Source organism: Manis javanica, chromosome 3, assembly GCF_040802235.1.
Source record: "Manis javanica isolate MJ-LG chromosome 3, MJ_LKY, whole genome shotgun sequence".
NCBI classification, from domain to species: domain Eukaryota; kingdom Metazoa; phylum Chordata; class Mammalia; order Pholidota; family Manidae; genus Manis; species Manis javanica.
In genome coordinates, this window is record NC_133158.1 from 54862840 (window position 1) to 54884484 (window position 21645).

At 37.1% G+C, this 21645-nt stretch overlaps 1 protein-coding gene across 1 annotated transcript; it reads left to right on the top strand.

The window, feature by feature from the left end:
• The first annotated feature begins 9580 nt into the window (after positions 1-9580).
• On the top strand, positions 9581-21385 carry CCT8 (chaperonin containing TCP1 subunit 8). Its single transcript, XM_037013173.2, has 15 exons — positions 9581-9760; positions 12102-12192; positions 12886-12965; positions 14345-14494; positions 15001-15181; positions 15298-15359; positions 16254-16391; positions 17687-17865; positions 18551-18617; positions 18695-18782; positions 18875-18990; positions 19498-19569; positions 19648-19812; positions 20153-20272; positions 21144-21385. The coding sequence occupies exons 1-15, from the start codon at positions 9701-9703 to the stop codon at positions 21219-21221; spliced, it is 1647 nt and encodes a 548-aa protein (XP_036869068.2). The 5' UTR covers positions 9581-9700; the 3' UTR covers positions 21222-21385.
• Positions 21386-21645: the final 260 nt, after the last annotated feature.

The window sequence follows — 21645 nt, forward strand, 5'->3', positions numbered from 1 at the left end:
TTTTTTTCTTTTCCCCTTTGTAATTTTTTGGCAGTCTGAGAATCATCCCCAAATAAGAGACTATGTATTATTACATTTTCTAAACATACTCTCTTGTATCCTTCACTTCTAAATAAATTATCTTATTTATCTCAGAAAGATAATTTCTTACCGTTATTAGACTATACTTTTCTAAGTTGTCAAAATCCCCATGTGCTGATATAGGAGGATAAAGAGCTCTATTCAAAGATATTTTTCATAACCATTACCCTCCCTTCTTCACCAGGATTCCTGATGTGATTTAACTATCACCTCAGTGGTGCAATTTGGCCCCACTAGAAGAGTGAATACTTGTTAAGGAACAGAAAACAGCTAAATCAAATTACAATGAGAAAATGTAATTGCTTTAGCCAACCATACCATAAATAGATGCATAGATCCTTTCTTAATTTTATTCCCCTGAGACTGAACCCTAATGCAAATCCTAGTAATAAAAATAACTGAAAGATTAAGAATAGGACAAATGAGCATGACGATGTCTGATAAGCATTTGAACCACTGAACATCCTTACTAATGCAGCCACAAAAATAAGTACTAGCTCCCTGACTAAGTAACTAAAACAAATCAGAGACCATCTTATACCAATCAATTAGTGTGTATACCTTAGGAAAGAAATTCTACAATACCCTTTACCTCCCCTTATTGTTTTTAATGGAATCTATGTATGGTAATATAAGGTCTCAGACTTTTCTAATACTTCAGTTTTGTGTTACTTACAGTGTGGTTGTGTTTCTAACAAAAACTGTGAATTTCTTTCTCTAAATTAGTAAAAAAGGCTTCTACCTCCTTTAATCATTCCCAAACCATCTGTAAATCCATAAACTAGCACTTTTAAAAATATATTTATACCCTACCTCATTGCATAAAGGATTTGAGGTAGCTTATAAAAACAACCAAAATCAATAAGGACATTTTTTTAAGTTGAGACATTCTAGGAAAAAAAAAAAAAAGAAGCAAGAAAAAAACAAAACCAAGTGGTAATTTAGTTGTATTGTCCTATATAGTTTGTAGAGCTGGGCTACACATTTGGCTCAAAAATTTTAACAACTTAAGGGAGAAACCAAAAAGTTATAACATTTATGGAGACCATAAAATAAAAAGAATGCTTGGGTGATGAGATCAGTTTTCCCCACAGGTCATATAAAAAGGATACCATGTACTTTGCCGTCAGAATCAAGCCTTGATCTTGGACTTCCCAACCTCAAAAACTGTAAGAATTAATTTCTGTTGCATAAGCCATCCGGTCTATGGTTATTTTGTTACAGCAGCCTGAGTTGACTAAGAGAGTTTGGGAGCCATCACCCCTATGCCCCTCGTAAGTTTGAAAAACATGAGCATAACTAGCACATCCTCACCTCTGTGAAAGTGTTTTATCCCTTGTAACTAGGAAAAGAGGGACCTAAAACCTTGTATTTAAGGCCTCCCATAGTCAAATGATTAACATAGCCAGAAAAGAAACAATAAGTTTGCTTGAGGCTTCTGAAATAAGGTAATGTAGAAACTTTATCTTAAGATCCCAACTCTGCCATATTCTAGTAGAAGAATCTTATGCATTGGAAGAGAAGCAACCTGCTGCTAAACAACAAAAAATAGAGATCAGATATACTGGTTATGGCTTGAAGGTTGATACCAGGAAGTGCTACCTTTGCCTGTATGTCCTCGGCATCAATCTAGCTCCCTCTTCTGAATCCAAACATGGCATCTGCCACCATCATTTGGAGCAAAGGAAATGCAGGATGATGGATTTCGGATGCTGAGCTCACAGGAAATCCAATCATCTGGAGAAGATCCTCCTTGACTGTCACTAGAAAAACTGTCAGGAGTGACAACCAAAACCATCTACACCCACACATTTGCTATCCACATCAGCAAGACTTTACTATTCTAATGTTTTCATCAACATAATTTTATTCCAGGAAAAACCTACCCAGGAAGATAAAAGTTGGAAATAATTTTATTGTTCATTCCACAAAGTTCCTGAAAGATCCATCAATTCTTCAATAGAAAGCACCAAATGACAGTTTACACCCCAAGACTATTTGAACCTTTTGCCTCATCTCAAAATTTGATGTACCCTCCAATCCTTTATCATAATCCTTGCTCAAACCTACCCAAGCCCCTACATTGAAAGACCTTCCTTAGCCAGACTTCAAAACCTCATAAACATCCTAACTTTGTACCACCTCCCCCAACTGAGGAGCTACTAGGAGGGTCAAAGTAGTACTCTCCCTGACTGCAGTACAATAAACTCAGTTTTGTCTCATTAACAAGTTGTCTTGGTGATACTTTAGAAAGCCAGTATCTATATAGGCATCAGGAAATAATCAAGGGTAAACAAAGGGCACGAGATCTCTCACAACATGAGGTTAGAGAAGTGTTAGTTCAGAAGAATGGGCAGGAAGGGTAAGTACCCAAACCGTAATGCTGGAGTGAGCCTCTGAGGACAGTCACAGGAGAAACAGTGCCAAGAAACTCGACGGGAATTGCTCGGCCTGCCATGGCACCATGGCAACTTTACATGTATACAGTTGACCCTTGACCAACATGGGTTTGAACTCCATAGGTCCATTTATATGTGGATTTTTTTCAATAAACATATTGGAAACAATTTTTGGAGATTTGTGGAATTCAAAAAAACTTGCAAACAGTAGCTTAGAAATGTCAAAAATATTAAGAAAATCTTAGGTATGTCCAATACAGCATTATGAATATGACTGTAATACTGTATGCCATAAAATTTCATAATGATTGATAGATTAGTGTAATGGGTAGGCTACATTGAAGCAGTGGTATCAATTATACTAGACCACCATAAAGTAATCATATTTCTGCTTCTTCATTATCAACACAAGTCATTATACCTATAAATAATATGAATTTATTTTTCACATTGTCTTTTCATTTATTGATATCTAGTGTTAGTAATATGCATAACATCTACAGTGCTTTGTATCATTTAAGATATTGCTGAGGTATTGTCAGATGATTAATCTTGTAAACAGACAACACAAACTTTCCATACTGATAAAGGACAGTGCTGTAAATGTATTTTCTCTTCCTTATAATTTTCTCAATAACATTTTCCTTTCTCTAGCTTACTTTCTTGTAAGAACACAGTATCCAATGCATATAATATATAAAACATATTAATCAACCATGTTATACATTAGCAGTAGGTTATTAGAGTTAAATTTTTCAGGAGTCAAAAGTTATACTCAGATTTTCAAATGCACAGGAGTCAGTTCTCCACCCTCCAGCCCCGCATTGTTCCAGGATCAATACCCAGATAGACCGAACAAGCAAAGGTTCACCCCAAGTTAATATAAGTCTTGGCAGACTGCCTCATGAGCCCCCTGGAACACAAGAGGATGGGAGGTCTGTGAAGAGCTTCTCAGAAGCCATTTTCCTCTCACATCTGTTAAAAAAAATTATTAAAGAAGACAATGTAGGTGATACAAATGAATTTTCAACACTTCATGAAGCACACAATCACCTTCAGAGAACTACAAATGGCAGAAGCAGCTTTTATAGGATACAGAATAAACAAGGAAGAGACAAGTAGAAAACACCTAATTGGCTGGGGTCACATAGTCAACTTTGTTTGGAGTGAGGAGGCCCAGCGTTGTCTTGGCATTTAAGGATTGTCTGCCTAGATATACTGTGTTTCTAGCCAGGCAGAGTATTTATTTACAAGGACAGGAAAGTTATGTACGTTTCAGTTTGCTGATGTGGTGCCCCGGGCAGAAGCAATTCCATCTTGGGCTTAGAAAATTATCTCAATATTCCCCTATCGCACCTAGGAAGCTATCATTAGGCAGTTTCTCATCAACACCAGTGCTCTGATGAAGTGTGGATCATCCTATACCACACAGTAAAGAATAGAGGGGCAGGCACACAGTTTGTTAGCTACAGCCCAGTCAGCTCCTCTATAGCTGAGGGCGGGGTGCATCCCACGACTTGCATTCCAGTCCTGTCTCCCTGGTTTCAGCATCATTCTTTTTGACCTGTGGGACAATGGCCTCAAGGAGCTGCCACCTTTAGCTGATCCTCCTTTTATTGTCGATGTAAGTAATAAACTGTCTGATTCTAACAGCAGCTCATTGTATTATTACCAGTCCAATCAGTCAGAACTTGGCCTTGACCTTACCTGGTCTCATATGAGTTTGACAGAAACTAGTGAAGCTGTGGGATCCACACGGTGGTCTGAGGCCCAATCTCCCTCCAACCTCATGCCCACCCTATAGATAAAACGCTGGCAATGGGAGGTTTACAGGATTCTGACGTAAGAGTAACAATTATATTAAGAGGAGGGTGCTTCTTCTCACTCCTCTGGCTCCCCCCAATCCCCCTGGCCTCCTGCTTCACTCCTTAGTGTCCATGATTGGAGGGAGTTATCCAGTCTGGTGGGTGACTGACATGGGGCCACCTATGGGCTACATGGAATTAGCTTATTAAAAGTTTATGTCCTGTTTTCCGCTTCTCCACTCCAGTTCAGTGCAAAACAGCAGTCATAAACAAGCATGTCTGGCCTTACACACTAAGCCATGTGCTCCAAAATCTAGTGATACTCTGAATCCAGCTGCCTGATGCCCACATGATTATTTCCAAACTCAGAGAGGGAATAGGGGTTCCCTTAGGCCCAAAGTAATTTGACTAAAAGAAAAACAAATACTTAAGTTTATGAAGGAAAATTAAGAGCTTTTTAACAAAAAAGATACTGAAGTAAAATAATAAACCAACACAAAACAAGTTATAAAATCTAAAACCAAATAGAAGGCATTAACTATAAAACTTGTGAAAAATAAGATGATTTAATAACATGAAATAAATAGTACAAGTAGGGAGAAATGGGGGAATAAAAGCCAGAAGATTAAAGACTTAATGGGAATTGGTAATTTAAACAAGAATACCCCCAAAATGAAAAGATATAGACAAGGCAAAAACATTAAGACAATTCTGAAGTACCCAGTGTAAAACTTCGGGCAAACAAAAGAAAGAGGAAAAAATAGAAACAAATTCACTGAAAACAAATGGTGACCTGAGCCCTAATCAGAGTTCTGAGTTGGCTTAATCATCCCCAGGCTAAAGGTGGAGTTCCTCCAAAACACGGACTTGAAGGGAAGGGACCCCAGATCCTCAAGGACTTGCAGACATGTTCAGCTGTCTCCTGAATGCTAGAGGCCATGTTTTTAGTTGGCACCTAACTTGAAGGGCCTAGGCTCTTAAATTAAAATGTTAGGTAAAAATGGAAAGCAATATGGAGATTCCTCAAAACACTAAAAATAGAAATACCATTTGACCCAGGAATTCCACTCCTAGGAATTTACTCAAAGAAACAAGTTCTCAGATTCAAAAAGACATATGCACCCCTATGTTTACTGCAGCACTATTTACAATAGCCAAGATATGGAAGCAACCTAAGTGTCCATCAGTAGATGAATGGATAAAGAAGATGTGGTTCATATACACAATGGAATACTATTCAGCCATAAGAAGAAAACAAATCCTACCATTTGCAACAACATGGATGGAGCTGGAGGATATTATGCTCAGTGAAATAAACCAGGGGGAGAAAGACAAGTAACAAATGATTTCCCTCATCTGTGGAGTATAACAATGAAGCAAAGCTGAAGGAACAAAATAGCAGCAGACTCAGAGACTCCAAGAAGGGACTAGTGGGTTACCAAAGGGGAGGGGTGTGGGAGGGCGGGTGGGGAGGGAGGGAGAAGGGGATTGAGGGGTATTATGATTAGTACACATGGTATGGGGGGGCTCATGGGGAAGACAGTGTAGCATAGAGAAGACAAGTAGTGACTCTGGGGCATCTTACTATACTGATGGGCAGTGACTGCATTGGGGTATGGCGGGGACTTGATAATATGGGTAAATGTAGTAACCACAATGTTTCTCATGTGAAACCTTCATAAGAGTGTATATCAATGATACCTTAATTTTTTTTTTTAATGTAAGGTAGAAAGATAAACATGTGCAGCCAGGGAAGGGGAAGATAAGTTCAAGGAAAAAACACCCAGTTGCGGAGGGCGGGGTGGAGGGGGTACACTTGAAGACAACAAAGGCTTTGCAGGGAGATAATTTCTTGGCCTATGGGACCAGGCCAAACCAGTCCCAACCAGATCACAGTGCAGGCACAATCAAACAAAACTAAGAACCACCCAAACCACACTTCATAATCTCATTAAAATAAAATTGTCATTTTTCTCCCCCCATGGGCTTTTCTGTGTGTATTCTGGGAAAGGACATCACACAGAGAGGGCTGGCTATATAAGTGGACCTATCAATCAAATGACCCCACTTTGTCAATGGAAGAGGTGCCTTCTAGCCCAAATGTAATTAAAAGGCCTCCTGCCTAAAGGATGGGCGGGCCTTTGCCTACCTTGACTCTGGCCCACTCCTCCCTTGAGGTGTATTCAAATAAAACTTTCACTGTGCTTCACTATTGTGTCTCTGCCTTTCAATCCTTTGTTTCTGTGGGGCAAGAACCAAGGAGAACAAAGTTGACCAGTAGCAAAAACACAGAAACCTACAATCTCCTCGGCTTTTGCAAACTCCCAAGCAAACCCTCTTGATTGCTCTGTGTTACTCTTTGGTTTTACAGCATGTACATCTGGATGGAACAAATAGAGATTTCATCTCCCAATTCTTTGGTCGTCTTTCCTAGACACCCATTGGGTCATCCATTACGTCTCTACCTCATGCAATGCTCAATGATACTATCAACCCACTACTAGTCCCTATCTACTGGACAGGAAAGATTACAACTAATTTCGTTATTACAACTGTGTAAGTGCTATGAAGGAGAAGCACAGAAGCTCTAAGAATAACAGGAAATAACTTGGCAATCATGGAAGGCTTTCTAAGGTTAAGTATCTGTTTACTGAAGTAGAATTCATTCAACCAAAAGGGAATGGAAGAGCATCCTAGGTAGGAAGAACAGACAAGATTAACTATTCAGGCTGTTAAGGCCAGAAGACAGAAAGGAAGGCCAAGAGGGAGAAGGTACAAGTGAGATAAGCAGGGACAGGAACCTAGGCTTTGAAGCCACATTAAGAATCTGTGTTTATTTTCTATTCTGGGTGAGAAATATTAGACCTATTATTTGGATTCAGTGTAAATTTTGCCGTTGATGGTTTGATTCTGTAATTATCAATATATAGCTTACCCCAAATAATACAAAATCAATGAATTTTCATTTAAAAAGCATTCTTCTTGGCAATTAAATCAATTTAATTCCTTGATAAATTAGCATACAGAAGATTTGAACTGATTTTCAATTCTTTTCATTTCCTTTTAATTTACTAAAATTAATGAAAGATTGATTTTATTATAAACTTTCCATGGAAACTTGATTCATCAATAGTTTTGTCTTCAAGTTTAATTTTCCATGGTCCTTATCAAAATTTGATTCCTTTGCCATTTTTAACAAAATTTCACCAAGTGTCCCTATTAAGCCCTTCAAGTTTAATGTTGGTTATGATTATAAGGAATGCTGTCTTTGAATCCAGATGAATAACAGTTATTTCTCAGTCAATCCATGAGACAATCTCAAGCTGTTCTATTGTTCAGGACTGATTGATTGCAATGGTTCTTTAAATTCTCAATCTCAGGACTCTTTACTTTTAAAAATGATTATCAAAGAGCTTTTGTTTATGTGGAGTGTACTATTTATATTTGTTGCATTATAAATTAAAACTGCATGTTAACTACATATTCTTATAACTCTATTTTTCAAAACAAGAAAATTAGAGTAGCATTGTTCTACATTTTGAAAAATTTCCTTTATATCTGGCTTAATGGAAGACAACTAGCTTCCCATACCCTTTACGTTCAAACTGATTTAATCACATACATGGTGTAGTCTCTAGAAAACTCCCCAGCAGAAGAATGAGAGGAAATGTCTTAGCATCGCTAGGCTACACTTTGAGAACTGCTGATCTCCTGTTATGTTTCCCAACAGGTGTGTCGACAAAAAATTCATTTGAGTCACCTTGAAATAAAGATAGAGTTTAAGTGAGCTTGGCAGAGGATTCACAAGCTCAGAAACATTAACTCCCAGGAATAGGAGAGATGTTTCAAGGAGTCCAAGTCATACAAAGGTTTTTGTATCTTCATGGAGATAATCAAGAAAGACAGAATTTCAAAAGGGATACATCCATTTCAATAAAATACGAACTGCTAAAAGAAAAAAAAGGTTAGGGTTTAATATCCATCTTGGCACCAAAGGGAATTAAGAGAAAGGGCAAGTGTTCTTGCTTAAATCCTTGAGCACAAATCTGTACAGCAAGGGAGAACAGAAGTGCTGATACATACTTTGTTTAGCTCTTAACTTGGTTTTAATTAACAGATGGCATTATAGAGTTAGGAAGTTTAATTTTTCAAGTATGGTCATTTGAGACTCCCAGAGTTAATGAAACTTTCAATACTTAGGCCTTAGAAATCTTTTTGGTGCTCCCTAGTACGGTGATCAGCTTTCCTTTATTTCATAGTTGGCTCACATACTATTTGATTTGAGGAGACAAAAAACTATTTTATTTTAATAATGATGCATTTTAGGTGCTTATTAGAAAAGTTGTAACTGATGTTACACTTGACATGTGATTATTCCTGAAGGCACACTAAATGTCCCAATATAAAGAAAAGTAATTTGCAAACATCCAAGTGAAAGAACAAAAACCGAGCCCAAACATTATGCTTCAGGTTTCCTGTTTTTTTTACAAGTAGAGTGGATTACTTTCACTGTGTGAAATTATTATTAAAAGTACTCTATTACCATTCAGTCTTTTTGAAATCAGCTGTGTTGATGTGGGAAGACATTGAGATCGGGTTTTTAAAGACTCTGGGAGAGTAAAAGGGGTTTATATTTCCAGGAAAAAGCAGAAAAGTGGAATGTAGATGGTGGTTAAGAATGCGCTTTTTGCAGTCAGTCTGACCTGGGTAGGAATCCTAGCTTTGACGTTACTAGCGCTGTGATCTTCGGCAAATTACGGTTTGTAAACTTCAGTTGCTCTCCTGTAAGATGTAGCTGATAATAGCTAACGCGTAAGACTGACCATTGGCAGATAACTGCACGTAAAGCAAATAACACAGAGTATGGCACATATGGGCGCTCAGTGTGTAAGTTATTACAGATTTTAATTATCACCTTCAAGTCCCCAGAGCTTCTACCTACAGTGCCCGAGACAGAGCAGATGTGCGGCAAAAGATGTTTCGGGACGACGGCAGATAGTCTGCGTCGGGAAAAAAGGGCACATCAGTCCTGATGTTGCGGGTGGATCTAGAAGATGATGTAGAAGTTAACCTTAGGAGGCGTGACTTCCAAAACAAAAATGGCAAAAATAAACGTCCCGAGAGTAGACTCTCAGCCAAACGCAACGGTCTGGCAGCCCGCGCGTGCGTCGTCCCGGAAACTGCGATCAGCCCGATCGTTCGACGTGATCTAGAATCCTCAACGCAGATATGACTGCGGGAACTGCTCTTTCTCGCGAGGCTTCACACGAGGCGGCGAGGGAAAGGGCGGGCCCCGCTGGTAAGAGAGGAGGAGCGTGAGGTCGGTTCACGTCGCGCTCCCAGGGGGCTGTGCGTGACCCTCGCATCCGCCGGGATCTTCTGACCAAGCGCGTGAACGTCTCCCCGTAGACTGCTATGGCGCTTCACGTTCCCAAGGCCCCGGGCTTTGCCCAGATGCTTAAGGAGGGAGCGAAGGTAAGAAATTGAGAAGCGGGAGTGAGGTGGGACAGTCGGCGTAGGGCTGCGGCAGCCGCAGCGAAAAAAGGCCTACTTACGGCCGGGCGTGCTCCGCCGGCACAGCGGTCGGAGGGAGAGAAGATTCCAGAAAGAGGCACTGTCGGGAGGGGTCGGCCACCGAAGCCCGCTGACATTTCCATTCTCACCCGACCCCGGGGAGGGTCGAAGAGGCAGAGGCGGCCAGTGAGGGGCAAGGCCGCAGGATTCGTGTTCTATGCTTCCTTGGGGCACAGGCGTGAAGCCGCTCGTGCATTTTCCCTCTGTCCGTAAAACGGGGCTGGTTTGGCTGTCCACCATTTAAGGATATTTATTGTGAAGGTGAAGTCGAATAACGTAGGTGAAGTTGTGAAACCGATTGATGCACGTGTCAAGGAGCGGGTGATCGGAAAGGGACAAGGGCCAGTTCTTCACAGCTTTCTTCTAAAGGAGAAACAGGCGGCTCTCCATTTAGTTTGCAGAAATAGTGTGTTACAGTAGGACAAACATTACTTACAATCCAAATGGGTTTTGGTCCCAATTTAGGTTAGCTAGCTTGATGTAAAATTTACCCCTCTGGGGCTTGCTTTCCTGATCTTTAAGTTGAGATTGGACCGAAAGATGGTACCTTGAGCTGTAACTGTCAGATGTATGTAACCCGCAGGTTACATAGGTGACACCCTGACCTAAATAAAATTGCTTAGTTTTATGGCTATATCTTGAACGTAATTTCAAGAGTGTAGTATTTTTTTAATATCTTAATGAATTGCTGATAAATTTGTCTCTTCAAATAGTGGTGGTCCTTTATTTGTCCCCCAAATTTCCTGTGCTTAATTCAAGAAATACAGATAAGTGTAGTTAAATTAACAATAACAGTTTAGAAACTAGGTTCTTGTTGGCAGGAGGCACTTTGGGGATACATAAAACAGTACTGTAGTAGAGAAAGACAGGAAGTCTACCCCCAAAGAAATGATCAGGGATAGGTATAAAAAAAAAAAGAAAAGAAAAAGATGTTGAAGAACTCAGCTCAGTGCTGAGTGAGAAAGAACCAGCCGAGATTAAAGAGGGACATGTTCCAGGATGAGAGACCAGTAAGTACAAAGCCCATGAGGATGGAATGAGTTTAACCTGTTAAAACACTAAGAAAGGTGGTGGGCTGAAGCTCGCCAAGGGAAGGCAAAAATGGGAAAGGATGAATTTTAGAGGAGCTGTAGGCAAGGGCCAGTACATGTAGAGCCTGGTAGCCTGAGGAGGAATTTACATTTTATCCCAAGAGTGATGGGAAACCACTGAAGGGTTTGATGGGATCTGATTTGTGATCAGATGGCCGTTACTCAGAGAATGGGTAAGTGGAAGAAGCAGGCATGTAAGCCTTGGAAGTGAGACTAAATGCTGGTGTAAGAGGAGTCCAGCTAGCTCTAGACTCTGAAGACACTACTTCTAAAATAATAGTTATTAATCTTGTTTGGATAATAGTTCCTTTTATGAATATTACAAAAGCCATGCCTTATATTCTAAAATAGGACTTGTTGCAGTGATGGAAATATTCTAAATCAGTGCTGTCCATTACCCTATCTACAAGCCGTGTGTAGCTATGGGGCACTTAAACTGTGGCTAGTGCAATTGAGAAAAATTTTCTTAATTACTTAAAATTTAAATAGCTTTGTATACTTAATGACTACTAAATTGAGCATAGCAGCTCTAGAAAAATTTTGACATGAACAAAGAGCAAGCTTATGAGACCTGAGGCCACATGTAAAACCCAACACTAAAAAGATGTCTAGTGAAAATTTGAGAATTTTAGTACTGCAAACGATTCAGTTTTTCAGTTTGTACACACTGGAATTGTATTAAAATTGAAGAGAATGTTGCAAAGTCTGTATACTAAAAGTTTTTGCCTTCATAATTATTAGGCTCTAACATAATAAAAAAATACATACCACATTTCAGCTTTTAGTCAGAAAGCACTGATAAACTGTGAAACGGTATTTTTACCTGACCTAATTCATATGCTTTCTCTAACCAGTCTTAGTGCTCTTCCCTGCCCTTTTCACTACATTAAAAAAAAATTATAGGCCTTATGCTTTGATGTGTAGGTAGGTACCTGTGGTCTGTAAAAACATCATGCTTTAATTATTCAACTCGTGAGCAAATGTATGGATCACTTACGATTACCAAGCATCATACTTTACATACATAAACCTTGCTTGGTTGTCTCAACAATCCTGTGAGGCAGGTATTATTACTGCCCCACCCCCCAAATTTTACAGATGAAGAAAATACTTGTTTGACTGTCAGTCTAACCAGAAATTTATTTTCACAGCATTTTTCAGGATTAGAAGAGGCTGTGTACAAGAACATACAGGCTTGCAAGGAGCTTGCCCAAACGACCCGGACAGCATATGGACCAAATGGTAATTTTTTAGTTCATATTTTAAAAGATACAGTAACAGAATTTGGCATACTGGCTTTTTCAGACTTGTTCTGAGAAGTATATGTAAGTTGAGTTTTGTCATAATACAGTATGGCTTGGAAAGATTTCATAGTAACACAGTACATTATTAACCAATTTTTAATCAGCAACTCGAATCACTTTAGGAAAATAGAAATCAGAATGTTACTTTTTATCCTACTGGGAGGATTGAAAAATTACGGTGCTTTGCCATTAATATAGTACCTAAAGTTCATTGTGACATTATCGTTGAAGGGAGGAAATTCTCTCCTGTCATTTACCATGAACCAATGTTAATGGATAACAGACTTATGGAATAAACAAAAAACTAAATAGACTTTAAAGTAGATTATTTTTGGTCTTTTGGTCTTTGTACATGTTAATATAATTTACAGTTATTGAAAATGTGACACGATTGGCATCTTCTCTAGTAAACAATACAGGAGATTAGAAAAGGAAAAACAATATGGGCATGCAGTCAGGGAAAGCCATGGGGCCATAAGATAGTTTTAAAGAATAGATAGTACATGTTGAGTTCTTACAAAGTCATTTTAGGAAATGGATGCAAGGTTATATTACTTGACTAGATTTTCCTGGGTATTTAGAGAAAGATTTGATTAATAATGGATTTCTTTTTCTAACTATTACTTCTGAGGAATGAACAAAATGGTTATCAACCACCTGGAGAAGTTGTTTGTGACAAATGATGCAGCTACTATTTTAAGAGAGCTAGAAGTAAGTTTACATTTCTTTTTTTAAAAAAAAGTTTTGGTGACATTAAAAATTAAGTATACACATGGTGTGTGGGGGGTCACAGGGAAGACTAGCACAGAGAAGACAAATAGTGACTCTGTGGCATCTTACTACACTGATGAACAGTGATTTCAATGGGGTATGGGGGGACTTGATAATATGGGTGAATGTAGTAACCACATTGTTTTTTCATGTGAAACCTTTATAAGAATGTATATCAATAATACCTTAATAAAAAAAAATTAAGTATATTAGCATTCAGATTGGGTAAAAAGGGCCTTTTTCTTCTAACTTGAAAATTTATTATACAGATATTTCTAATTACAAAATTCTCTTTAGGTTTAACACTCAAATTTTAAAATTTCCTGACTTAAAAATTTATGGATTTTTTGTAATAAATGTTAATTTCCTAATAACCATATCAAATTGAGTATGTTGTCTCATTCTATAGAGTATGGCACTGAAGTGAATGATTCCATAATGCAGAAACAACTGATAAATAACAGTGGTTTAAAAGAAACCATTCAAGAAACCATTCATTAAGCTTTGTGAAAAAAACAGTCGGTGTCTTTGCTTTTGCTACGTGCAGGTTTGGTACTAGCCTGTGTAATAGACAACTCCAGCAGGAACTATGAGGAAAGTCTGGCACCGAAACAGTATAGCCATTCTTCATCCAGATGTTTGTAGTTGAAGGAAATTTTAAACTGGGAAATTTCCTGAACTTAACTCTTAAAGAACCAGAACTTAATCCTCTTAAACAAAACTCTTACAGAGATATGTTAACTTTTCTCTAACTGCTTTGTATTGAACAAAACATTTCTGTAAGATATTTGTGGAGGGTCTAATTGTGAATGTTAGTTTTGGTACACTATGATCTCAGGAGTTACTGAAGCATGATGGGAATGCTGTCTTAATAAAACGATAGTGTCAGCTTTGCAGTATTTTCACTTGTCAGTTGTTAGTGCTTGTTTATAAACACCTAAATCCTACAGAAAAAGCACTTAAAATTTTGATGTAATTTTTAAGAAACATAGTCCCTTTTTTAAAGACCACAAGCAATACTCCTTACAATATATAGAAATAAAGACTAATGACCAAATTAAATGGCATCTATTTTAGCTCTCGATGCCTTTTTTTAAAATGCCTTGGTTTGATGGTTGGAATTATCTTGTTTTTTAACTTGTCTTTTCAATTTCACTTTGTATGCTTAGGACCACATTATAAGTTTAAAACAGTGTAATCAAATGGAGTTTGCTGGCCCAAAGGAAGATGGGAGTTTGTTAATTGAAGAAAAAATGGAAATTATTTTATATTGCTTTAAGGGTCATGTGTTTTAACTTGATAGTTAAATTCAAACCCAGGTACAGCATCCTGCTGCAAAAATGATTGTAATGGCCTCTCACATGCAAGAGCAAGAAGTTGGAGACGGCACAAACTTTGTTCTGGTATTTGCGGGAGCCCTTCTGGAATTAGCTGAAGAGCTTTTGAGAATTGGCCTGTCAGTTTCAGAGGTGAGTGTCCATTTTATAATGTACTCCTGTTTAATTTCTGCCTATATATACGTTTGTATGTGTGTGTATATACCTTTTGCTTCAAACTTAAAAAGGAATCATTATAGTAATAGCTAACATTGAGCAGTTTACTCTGTACCATGCATTGTAATACATAAGGTTCACATTGCAATTTCTCATTCTATGTCACAAGGATAGAATATCCTATAAATGAGGCCTTTCAAAATTAATCCCATTTTAGAGGAGGAAAGTGAAACTTACAAAAATCTTGCTCAATATCTTGTAACTGGAAACTAATATAGTATTATCTATCAACTATATTCCACTTTAAGAAAATGAAAAAATCATCAAAAAGTAGGGGACTCTGCCATGAATACTATTCTAGAAGTATACTTTGTCATTTTGTATTAAAAAAATATCCATATCAGGTTATCAAAATTAAGCTCCTTTCTACATTATGTCAAAATTAAATCTTTTGAAGAAATGTTTTTGCTCTTTACATTAAGGTTATACAGGGTTATGAAACAGCCTGCAGAAAAGCCCATGAGATTCTTCCTGATTTGGTATGTTGTTCTGCAAAAAATCTTCGAGATGTTGAGGAAGTGTCATCTCTACTTTGTACCTCCATTATGAGTAAACAGTATGGTAATGAAGTGTTTCTGGCCAAACTTATTGCTCAGGCGTGTGGTGAGTAAATATCAGTAAATGAAAAGAATCAAAGTAAAAATGTCTTACTGTGACTTAAGCTATTTTATCTTTTGTCCTAGAATATCTTTTGATGATATGTCTCATTTTCTTAACAGTATCTATTTTTCCTGAATCTGGCCATTTCAATGTTGATAACATCAGAGTTTGTAAGATTCTGGTAAGTTTAGAAAATGCATTAATGTTATCTAGATAGGTCAGCTTTATTTTCCCAAAAAGAAAAAGAAACTGTTGATCTAAACCTAAATTTTACCTCCAGCTTCCTACCTTTTGAGGCATCATTTCTAACATTTTATATTGCTATCCTGTGATATTACTGGCTATTATATTTAAGTGGGTATTGACATATTATCTCTTGTAATGTCATCATTTTTCCATGACAGCTTGAAAGATTGAGAATAGTGCATAAACAAAAATACTGATTTTTTGCTTTCTTCATAGGTGCTTAATTATAACAATAAGCTTAGAAGCCAGTTCTTAATAGAAGTTGTCCTGTTGCTCTATAGTAACAAAACTCATACTTTAATGGTAGTATTGAAATAAAAGTGTATTTTTGATTAACGACTTGGTGCGAGATACAGTAAAACCTGTAGTTGTAGTTGTTTATCTTATGTAAGTCTATTTGCTAACTGTGTTTTCTGATTCATGTACTGCCCACTCCGTTCCCCCATTAAACTATAAGCTTGTGAGAACAGAAACTTTGCATTGTTCCCTATTCTGTCCCCAGTACTGACAACTTTGCCTGGTATATTGGCACTAAGTATTTGGTCAATGACTGGGTGACAGGCTTAGACCAGGTGTCCTCTGCCTTTGGTTCTCCCAATACACTGAAGCCTCCCCACCCCTTCATCACAGTTGCTCATTCCCACAGTGATGCCTACCTTGAGCAGCCTGGTGTGTTTCACGCTACCTCCCCACTCCTTACTCTAGGAGTCACTGCTTTGGTGTATTACTTTAGTTAGAAAAGGATATTTTTGGTATATTCATATTCAACTACTTAGCCCTAATGTCATTTCCATGAGCACACTGATGATGTTGGTATTCAACTCCATAGGGCTCTGGTATCTATTCCTCTTCAGTATTTCATGGCATAGTTTTTAAGAAAGAAACCGAAGGTGATGTAACATCTGTCAAAGGTGCAAAAATCGCAGTGTACTCTTGTCCTTTTGATGGCATGATAACAGAAACTAAGGTATGTAGATTTGAAAACCTTAAAGGTAAAAATTTGAGAATGCCCTTTTGGATTAATATTTTATGAGGGATATAGATAAAAACTTTGTTCTTAATCCAGTGAATTACTCATAGTTACTGAAAACTGCAAGAATGTATCTTTTTTAAAGTCAGATTTACATTCTTTGAATACCTAATTCATATACTACATTTGAAACATTAGGTGGGGCAGTATTGTTGATAATTCTAATATACAGCTCTTGACTTCTACGCAGCAAGTAAAATACTCATTGAAGAGAATGTGAGTACCTGTGTGCTCTTTATTAAAATATTCTTTAAAATGTTGAGATTCTGTAGCATCCTGAAACAAAAAATATGGTAATTTAAAATTGATGTTTGTTTTTAAAAATACACGGTTACGAAGTTTATGTTTATAGGTCACTGCTGACTTCATCCCTAAATTCTTAAAATCTGGGTTGTTGGTGTTTTTAAAAATTTCACAGATTTGGGGGAGTCGGGAGGGCAGTAGGTCATCTAGTCAACATTTTAGAAAAAGTTTGAAAACCACAACGTTTGTTTTGGTACACAGGCAGATGTCTGTCAAGACAAATGCCAAGTCATCTGCCCAACATGCCTAAAATTGTAGTGTTTCTCCAACTTTTCTACCAAAGTGCCTATCAAAAGAGCAAATGCAATTTCCCCTCTTAACAGCACTAAACTGTTTTCTACCTTTATCTTGCATCTACCTACCACTTCAGCATTTTATTAAAAAAATAATAATGGAGAAATGTGTGATTCACATATAAATCAAGTATAAAAATCAAACGAATATTCACATTTGACCTGATTGTTTATAGTTCATAATGCTTGATCAAAACCGAAAGTTTCTGTGATGACTGCCCTTGCACTGTTCACCATGTAAGAACTTATTCACTATGTAAGAATTTGTTCACCATGTAAGAACTTGTTCGTTATGCTTCAGAAGATTGGAGACTGTTGAGAATTAGGCTTGGGGTTGATTAATGATTGTGCATTGAGTCCCCTATACAGAATTTTATTGTTGTTAACCATTTGATGAATAAATATGAGAGATGCCCTCTCAACAAAAAAAAAAAAAAAAAAGAGCAAATGCATCGGTTTTGAGTGTGGGGTTTCTAAGCAAGCTGACTCACACAGATTTTGTATACTGCTTCATAATGCATCCATTTTTATCTTTATATTTTCTCCCATTTATTTCTTCAATAAGATGAACCTCTATGACTTTGAACACCAAAGTAATAAAATGATTTTAAAGAGGGTGCTTGCTTGTTTTGCTAGGGAACAGTATTGATAAAGACTGCTGAAGAATTGATGAATTTTAGTAAGGGAGAAGAAAATCTCATGGATATACAAGTCAAAGCTATAGCTGGTACTGGTGCAAATGTCATAGTAACAGGTGGCAGAGTGGCGGACATGGCTCTTCATTATGCAAACAAGTACAATATCATGTTGGTGAGGTAAGTGAGAGCTGCATTCTATTAATCTGTATGGTAAATTGTTTTTTGGTGATGAAATATTAATTCAGCACACTGTGAAGACTGTTTGAAAAAGGCAAATACAAAGGTACTGGACCAAAAAGCAGAAGGACTCGATTGGATTTAGGAGAATAGTAAACATCTCAGAAAACTTTAAGCTTTGAGCCAAAGGAACAATTAACATGTTATTTGAAGAGGCAGAGGGAAAAGTATTCCAGGCAAAAGGAACAGCTTAAGAGACCAGGCACAAAGCTGTACACCTAGAGTGAGGGGTCAGAAACATAACTTTTAATCCCTTATCTCATTTATGGGGTACAAGACAATTTACCTGCCCATTCCCACCTCTCCTAGCACCTAATGTGCAGAATAAATCACTGTTCTCTTCCTCACAGAATTGCCTGAAATAAAGCAAAAGTTTTCTATATACCAGGGCTTCCCTAGTGTTTTAGAACTATAAACTTTGGCATCCAAAGGAGACTTGAACTCTCCCCAATCTAAAATAATGCAATAAATGCCTGTGTCTGGATTGGGTAGTATAGTCCAGACCTATTCTGAGCTTGAACCTTCAGGATCAAAGTGTGTGACTTGTGGGCTCATATATTTCCTGTTTAATCTCAGCCTTTTATTATACCTGATGAAATTAAACTATGAAGGTTTTTTTTTTAAGGCTGAACTCAAAATGGGATCTCAGAAGGCTATGTAAAACAGTTGGTGCTACAGCGCTTCCTAGATTGGTATGTATTTTGGACAACATTAAAAGGTAGTTGAACCTCTTTGAATAATTTTTATTAAAACAGTCACTTTCTTACAGACTGCTCCTGTCCCTGAGGAAATGGGACGTTGTGACAGAGTTTACCTCTCAGAAGTTGGAGACACACAGGTGGTAGTTTTTAAGCATGGTATGTATGTAGTTATGGTAAAGTATGTTTATGTTAAGTGTAGAGTGTTCATTCTTTTATTAAAATGTTAATATATTTAAATTTATTGACAGAAAAGGAAGACGGTGCCATTTCTACCATAGTGCTTCGTGGCTCTACAGACAATCTGATGGATGATATAGAAAGGGCTGTAGATGATGGTGTTAATACTTTCAAAGTTCTCACAAGGGTTAGTATTAGCTGCAGTCTTGATGTAGTAATTTTTAAGGCCTCAAAAACAATTGGCAGTCTACTGAACATCCTGAAAACTTCCAAAATGAGTGACTTGTTTAAAGCCAAGCACCTTTTTTGCTTAAGACTATAAAGTGTCCGTTGCATTTGAATATTACTATATTTTAAAGTGATTATGCAAACAAATGAAGAGCAAAGCAAGGGTTGTTTTTCAGCTGTTCAAAGGGAAAGATTATAGTTTTCAATAATGTACCTTCATTTGCTTAAGTGCTATTCTTAGTGCCATACCTGTGGAAATGCAGGTAAGTTGTTCCCATTTGGTTTATATATCACTGTACAGTGAAATAATTTACCCAAATCACTTCATTTTTATAAAATCTCTAATTAGAATTTGAGTAACAATGTCTGATTTAAAACTCTAGTCTGGCGGAGTACTGGAATCTGAGAAAACTAGAAAACCGAAAACTGCTTCTTGGTGATTTTTTTCTTCTATTACATATTATAGGATAAACGTCTTGTACCTGGAGGTGGAGCAACAGAAATTGAGTTAGCCAAGCGGATCACATCATATGGAGAGGTACAGCTTTTTCTGTCTAAAATGACATTCTTCTCATTGCTTGAATAAAGTACAATAGTAAACACATTTTTGTTCTAGACATGTCCTGGACTTGAACAATATGCCATTAAGAAGTTTGCTGAGGCATTTGAAGCTATTCCCCGGGCACTGGCAGAGAATTCTGGAGTTAAGGCCAATGAAGTAATCTCTAAACTTTATGCTGTACATCAAGAAGGAAATAAAAATGTTGGATTAGATATTGAGGTACTTGGAAGAAAAAAAAACTGAACTTAAGTCGTATTTTGTGAATGTACAACCTAAAAATAGAAGTAGTAAGTTTAAAGGAAAAGACAATAAGAAAATGTTGTGATTTGTAAGCAAATGATTTTCATAGCAATTAGCTCTTACATGGTTTATCTGATGGAGACTTGTTTTCCTTCAGTTTTTCATAACCTGTAGTACATATAGGGCTATGTATAGAGTGCTACTATTGCCGGATTACTTTCTAGTAGTACCTAAGGAGCCATGTGTTTTATTACTGAGTATAAAGATGTTCACATAAAAGAATTTAAAGTGAAAGAATGAAATTGTTTTGTGTTGACAGGCTGAAGTTCCTGCTGTAAAGGACATGTTGGAAGCTGGTATTATAGACACTTACCTGGGAAAATACTGGGCTATCAAACTGGCTACTAATGCTGCTGTCACTGTACTTAGAGTGGATCAGGTGAGTAAAAGTGAAATTGTGATATTTAAATATACTAATGTTCATATGGTTCTGTAGTGTATGTTCTTAATCATATATAGTTAGGAAGCAATGAATGCAATTTCCAATTTTGAGATTCAGAAAGTATAGTTAAGAATTTGAGTTGTACTTTGAGAAAAGCCAACTAATTTAGTTTATAAAATTCAGCATCTACCAAATTTGAGCCCAAAGCTCACAGTCACCCTTTTATTCCCCAAACGTAAATCCTTTAAGAAAGCTAGATCATTAACATTTGCAAGTGTTGAGTAGTTTATTCTAGATAAATTACAGTCTTCGATTGTATGTAAGTTACCAGAGCAGTAGGTACTTGAGTTTTTGTTTATGAACACACATTTGCTGCCACTGGAATGATTCCCACTTACAGGTACTAGAAAATTTCAGTATCAAACTTTGAATATATATTACATGTATTTATATATCAATCACTTTAGATTATAATGGCAAAACTGGCAGGTGGACCTAAAGCTCCTAAACCTCAAGGAAATTGGGATAAAGGTGGTTGGCAAGAAGAATCTTATAAGTAGTAAATCAGGTGCCAAACTGATTGATTTATGCCAGTGATTCCTGCAAGTATTTTTCACATTCGACTCAGTGGGTTATTAATATGCATGTCTTAGAATGCCCTTCACTAATGTGTGAATTTTGTTGCTGTTAATTTCCACAGAACAAGGACACTGACGAGCTTTGTGTTAGTAGTTCATATGCAGTGTATAACATATTTCTTATATTGAGGTGATTGCTTAATTTTGAATCAGTCTTAGAGAAAAATACTCTTTCTCTTCATTTTAAAGGTTGAGTTTGTAAGTATACTCCTGTGGTTTTTGTTTCACAGATCATCATGGCAAAACCAGGTGGTGGGCCCAAGCCTCCAAGTGGGAAGAAAGACTGGGATGATGACCAAAATGATTGAGTGGCTTGATATTACTGTAGGTGAAGGCTATGTTTATAGCAATAGTCTAGGAATTACCTGTTTCCATATTCTTAAATTAAGAATTGTTTTATGTTTGTTTCCACAGTTGGATGATACAGTAAACATATTGTTAATATTAAAGCCTCATTGATGACCACTGTTAATGGATCTAAATGGCCTTTTTGTGTCAACCTTGTTAACGAAATTAGCTGTGGGACCTAAGGCAAGTCACTTCAGTAATTAGGGACCTATTCTAATATTTATCTGGCCTACAGTGTATTTTTATACATAAATGTTTTTAGAACACAGCCATATTCATATATTAACATATTTCCAGTGGCTGCTTTCTATAAGAAATGGCAGCATTGAGTAGCTGTGATAGAGACCAAGTGGCCTGCAACGTATACATTATTCATTCTCTGAC

Excerpts from the sequence above, each read along its gene's own strand:
- CCT8 (XM_037013173.2), top strand. The coding sequence starts at position 9,701 with ATGGCGCTTCACGTTCCCAAGGCCCCGGGCTTTGCCCAGATGCTTAAG. Across the intron at positions 12,193-12,885 it reads GACAGCATATGGACCAAATG|GAATGAACAAAATGGTTATC; the intron begins GTAATTTTTTAG and ends ATTACTTCTGAG. Across the intron at positions 16,392-17,686 it reads GCATGATAACAGAAACTAAG|GGAACAGTATTGATAAAGAC; the intron begins GTATGTAGATTT and ends TTGTTTTGCTAG.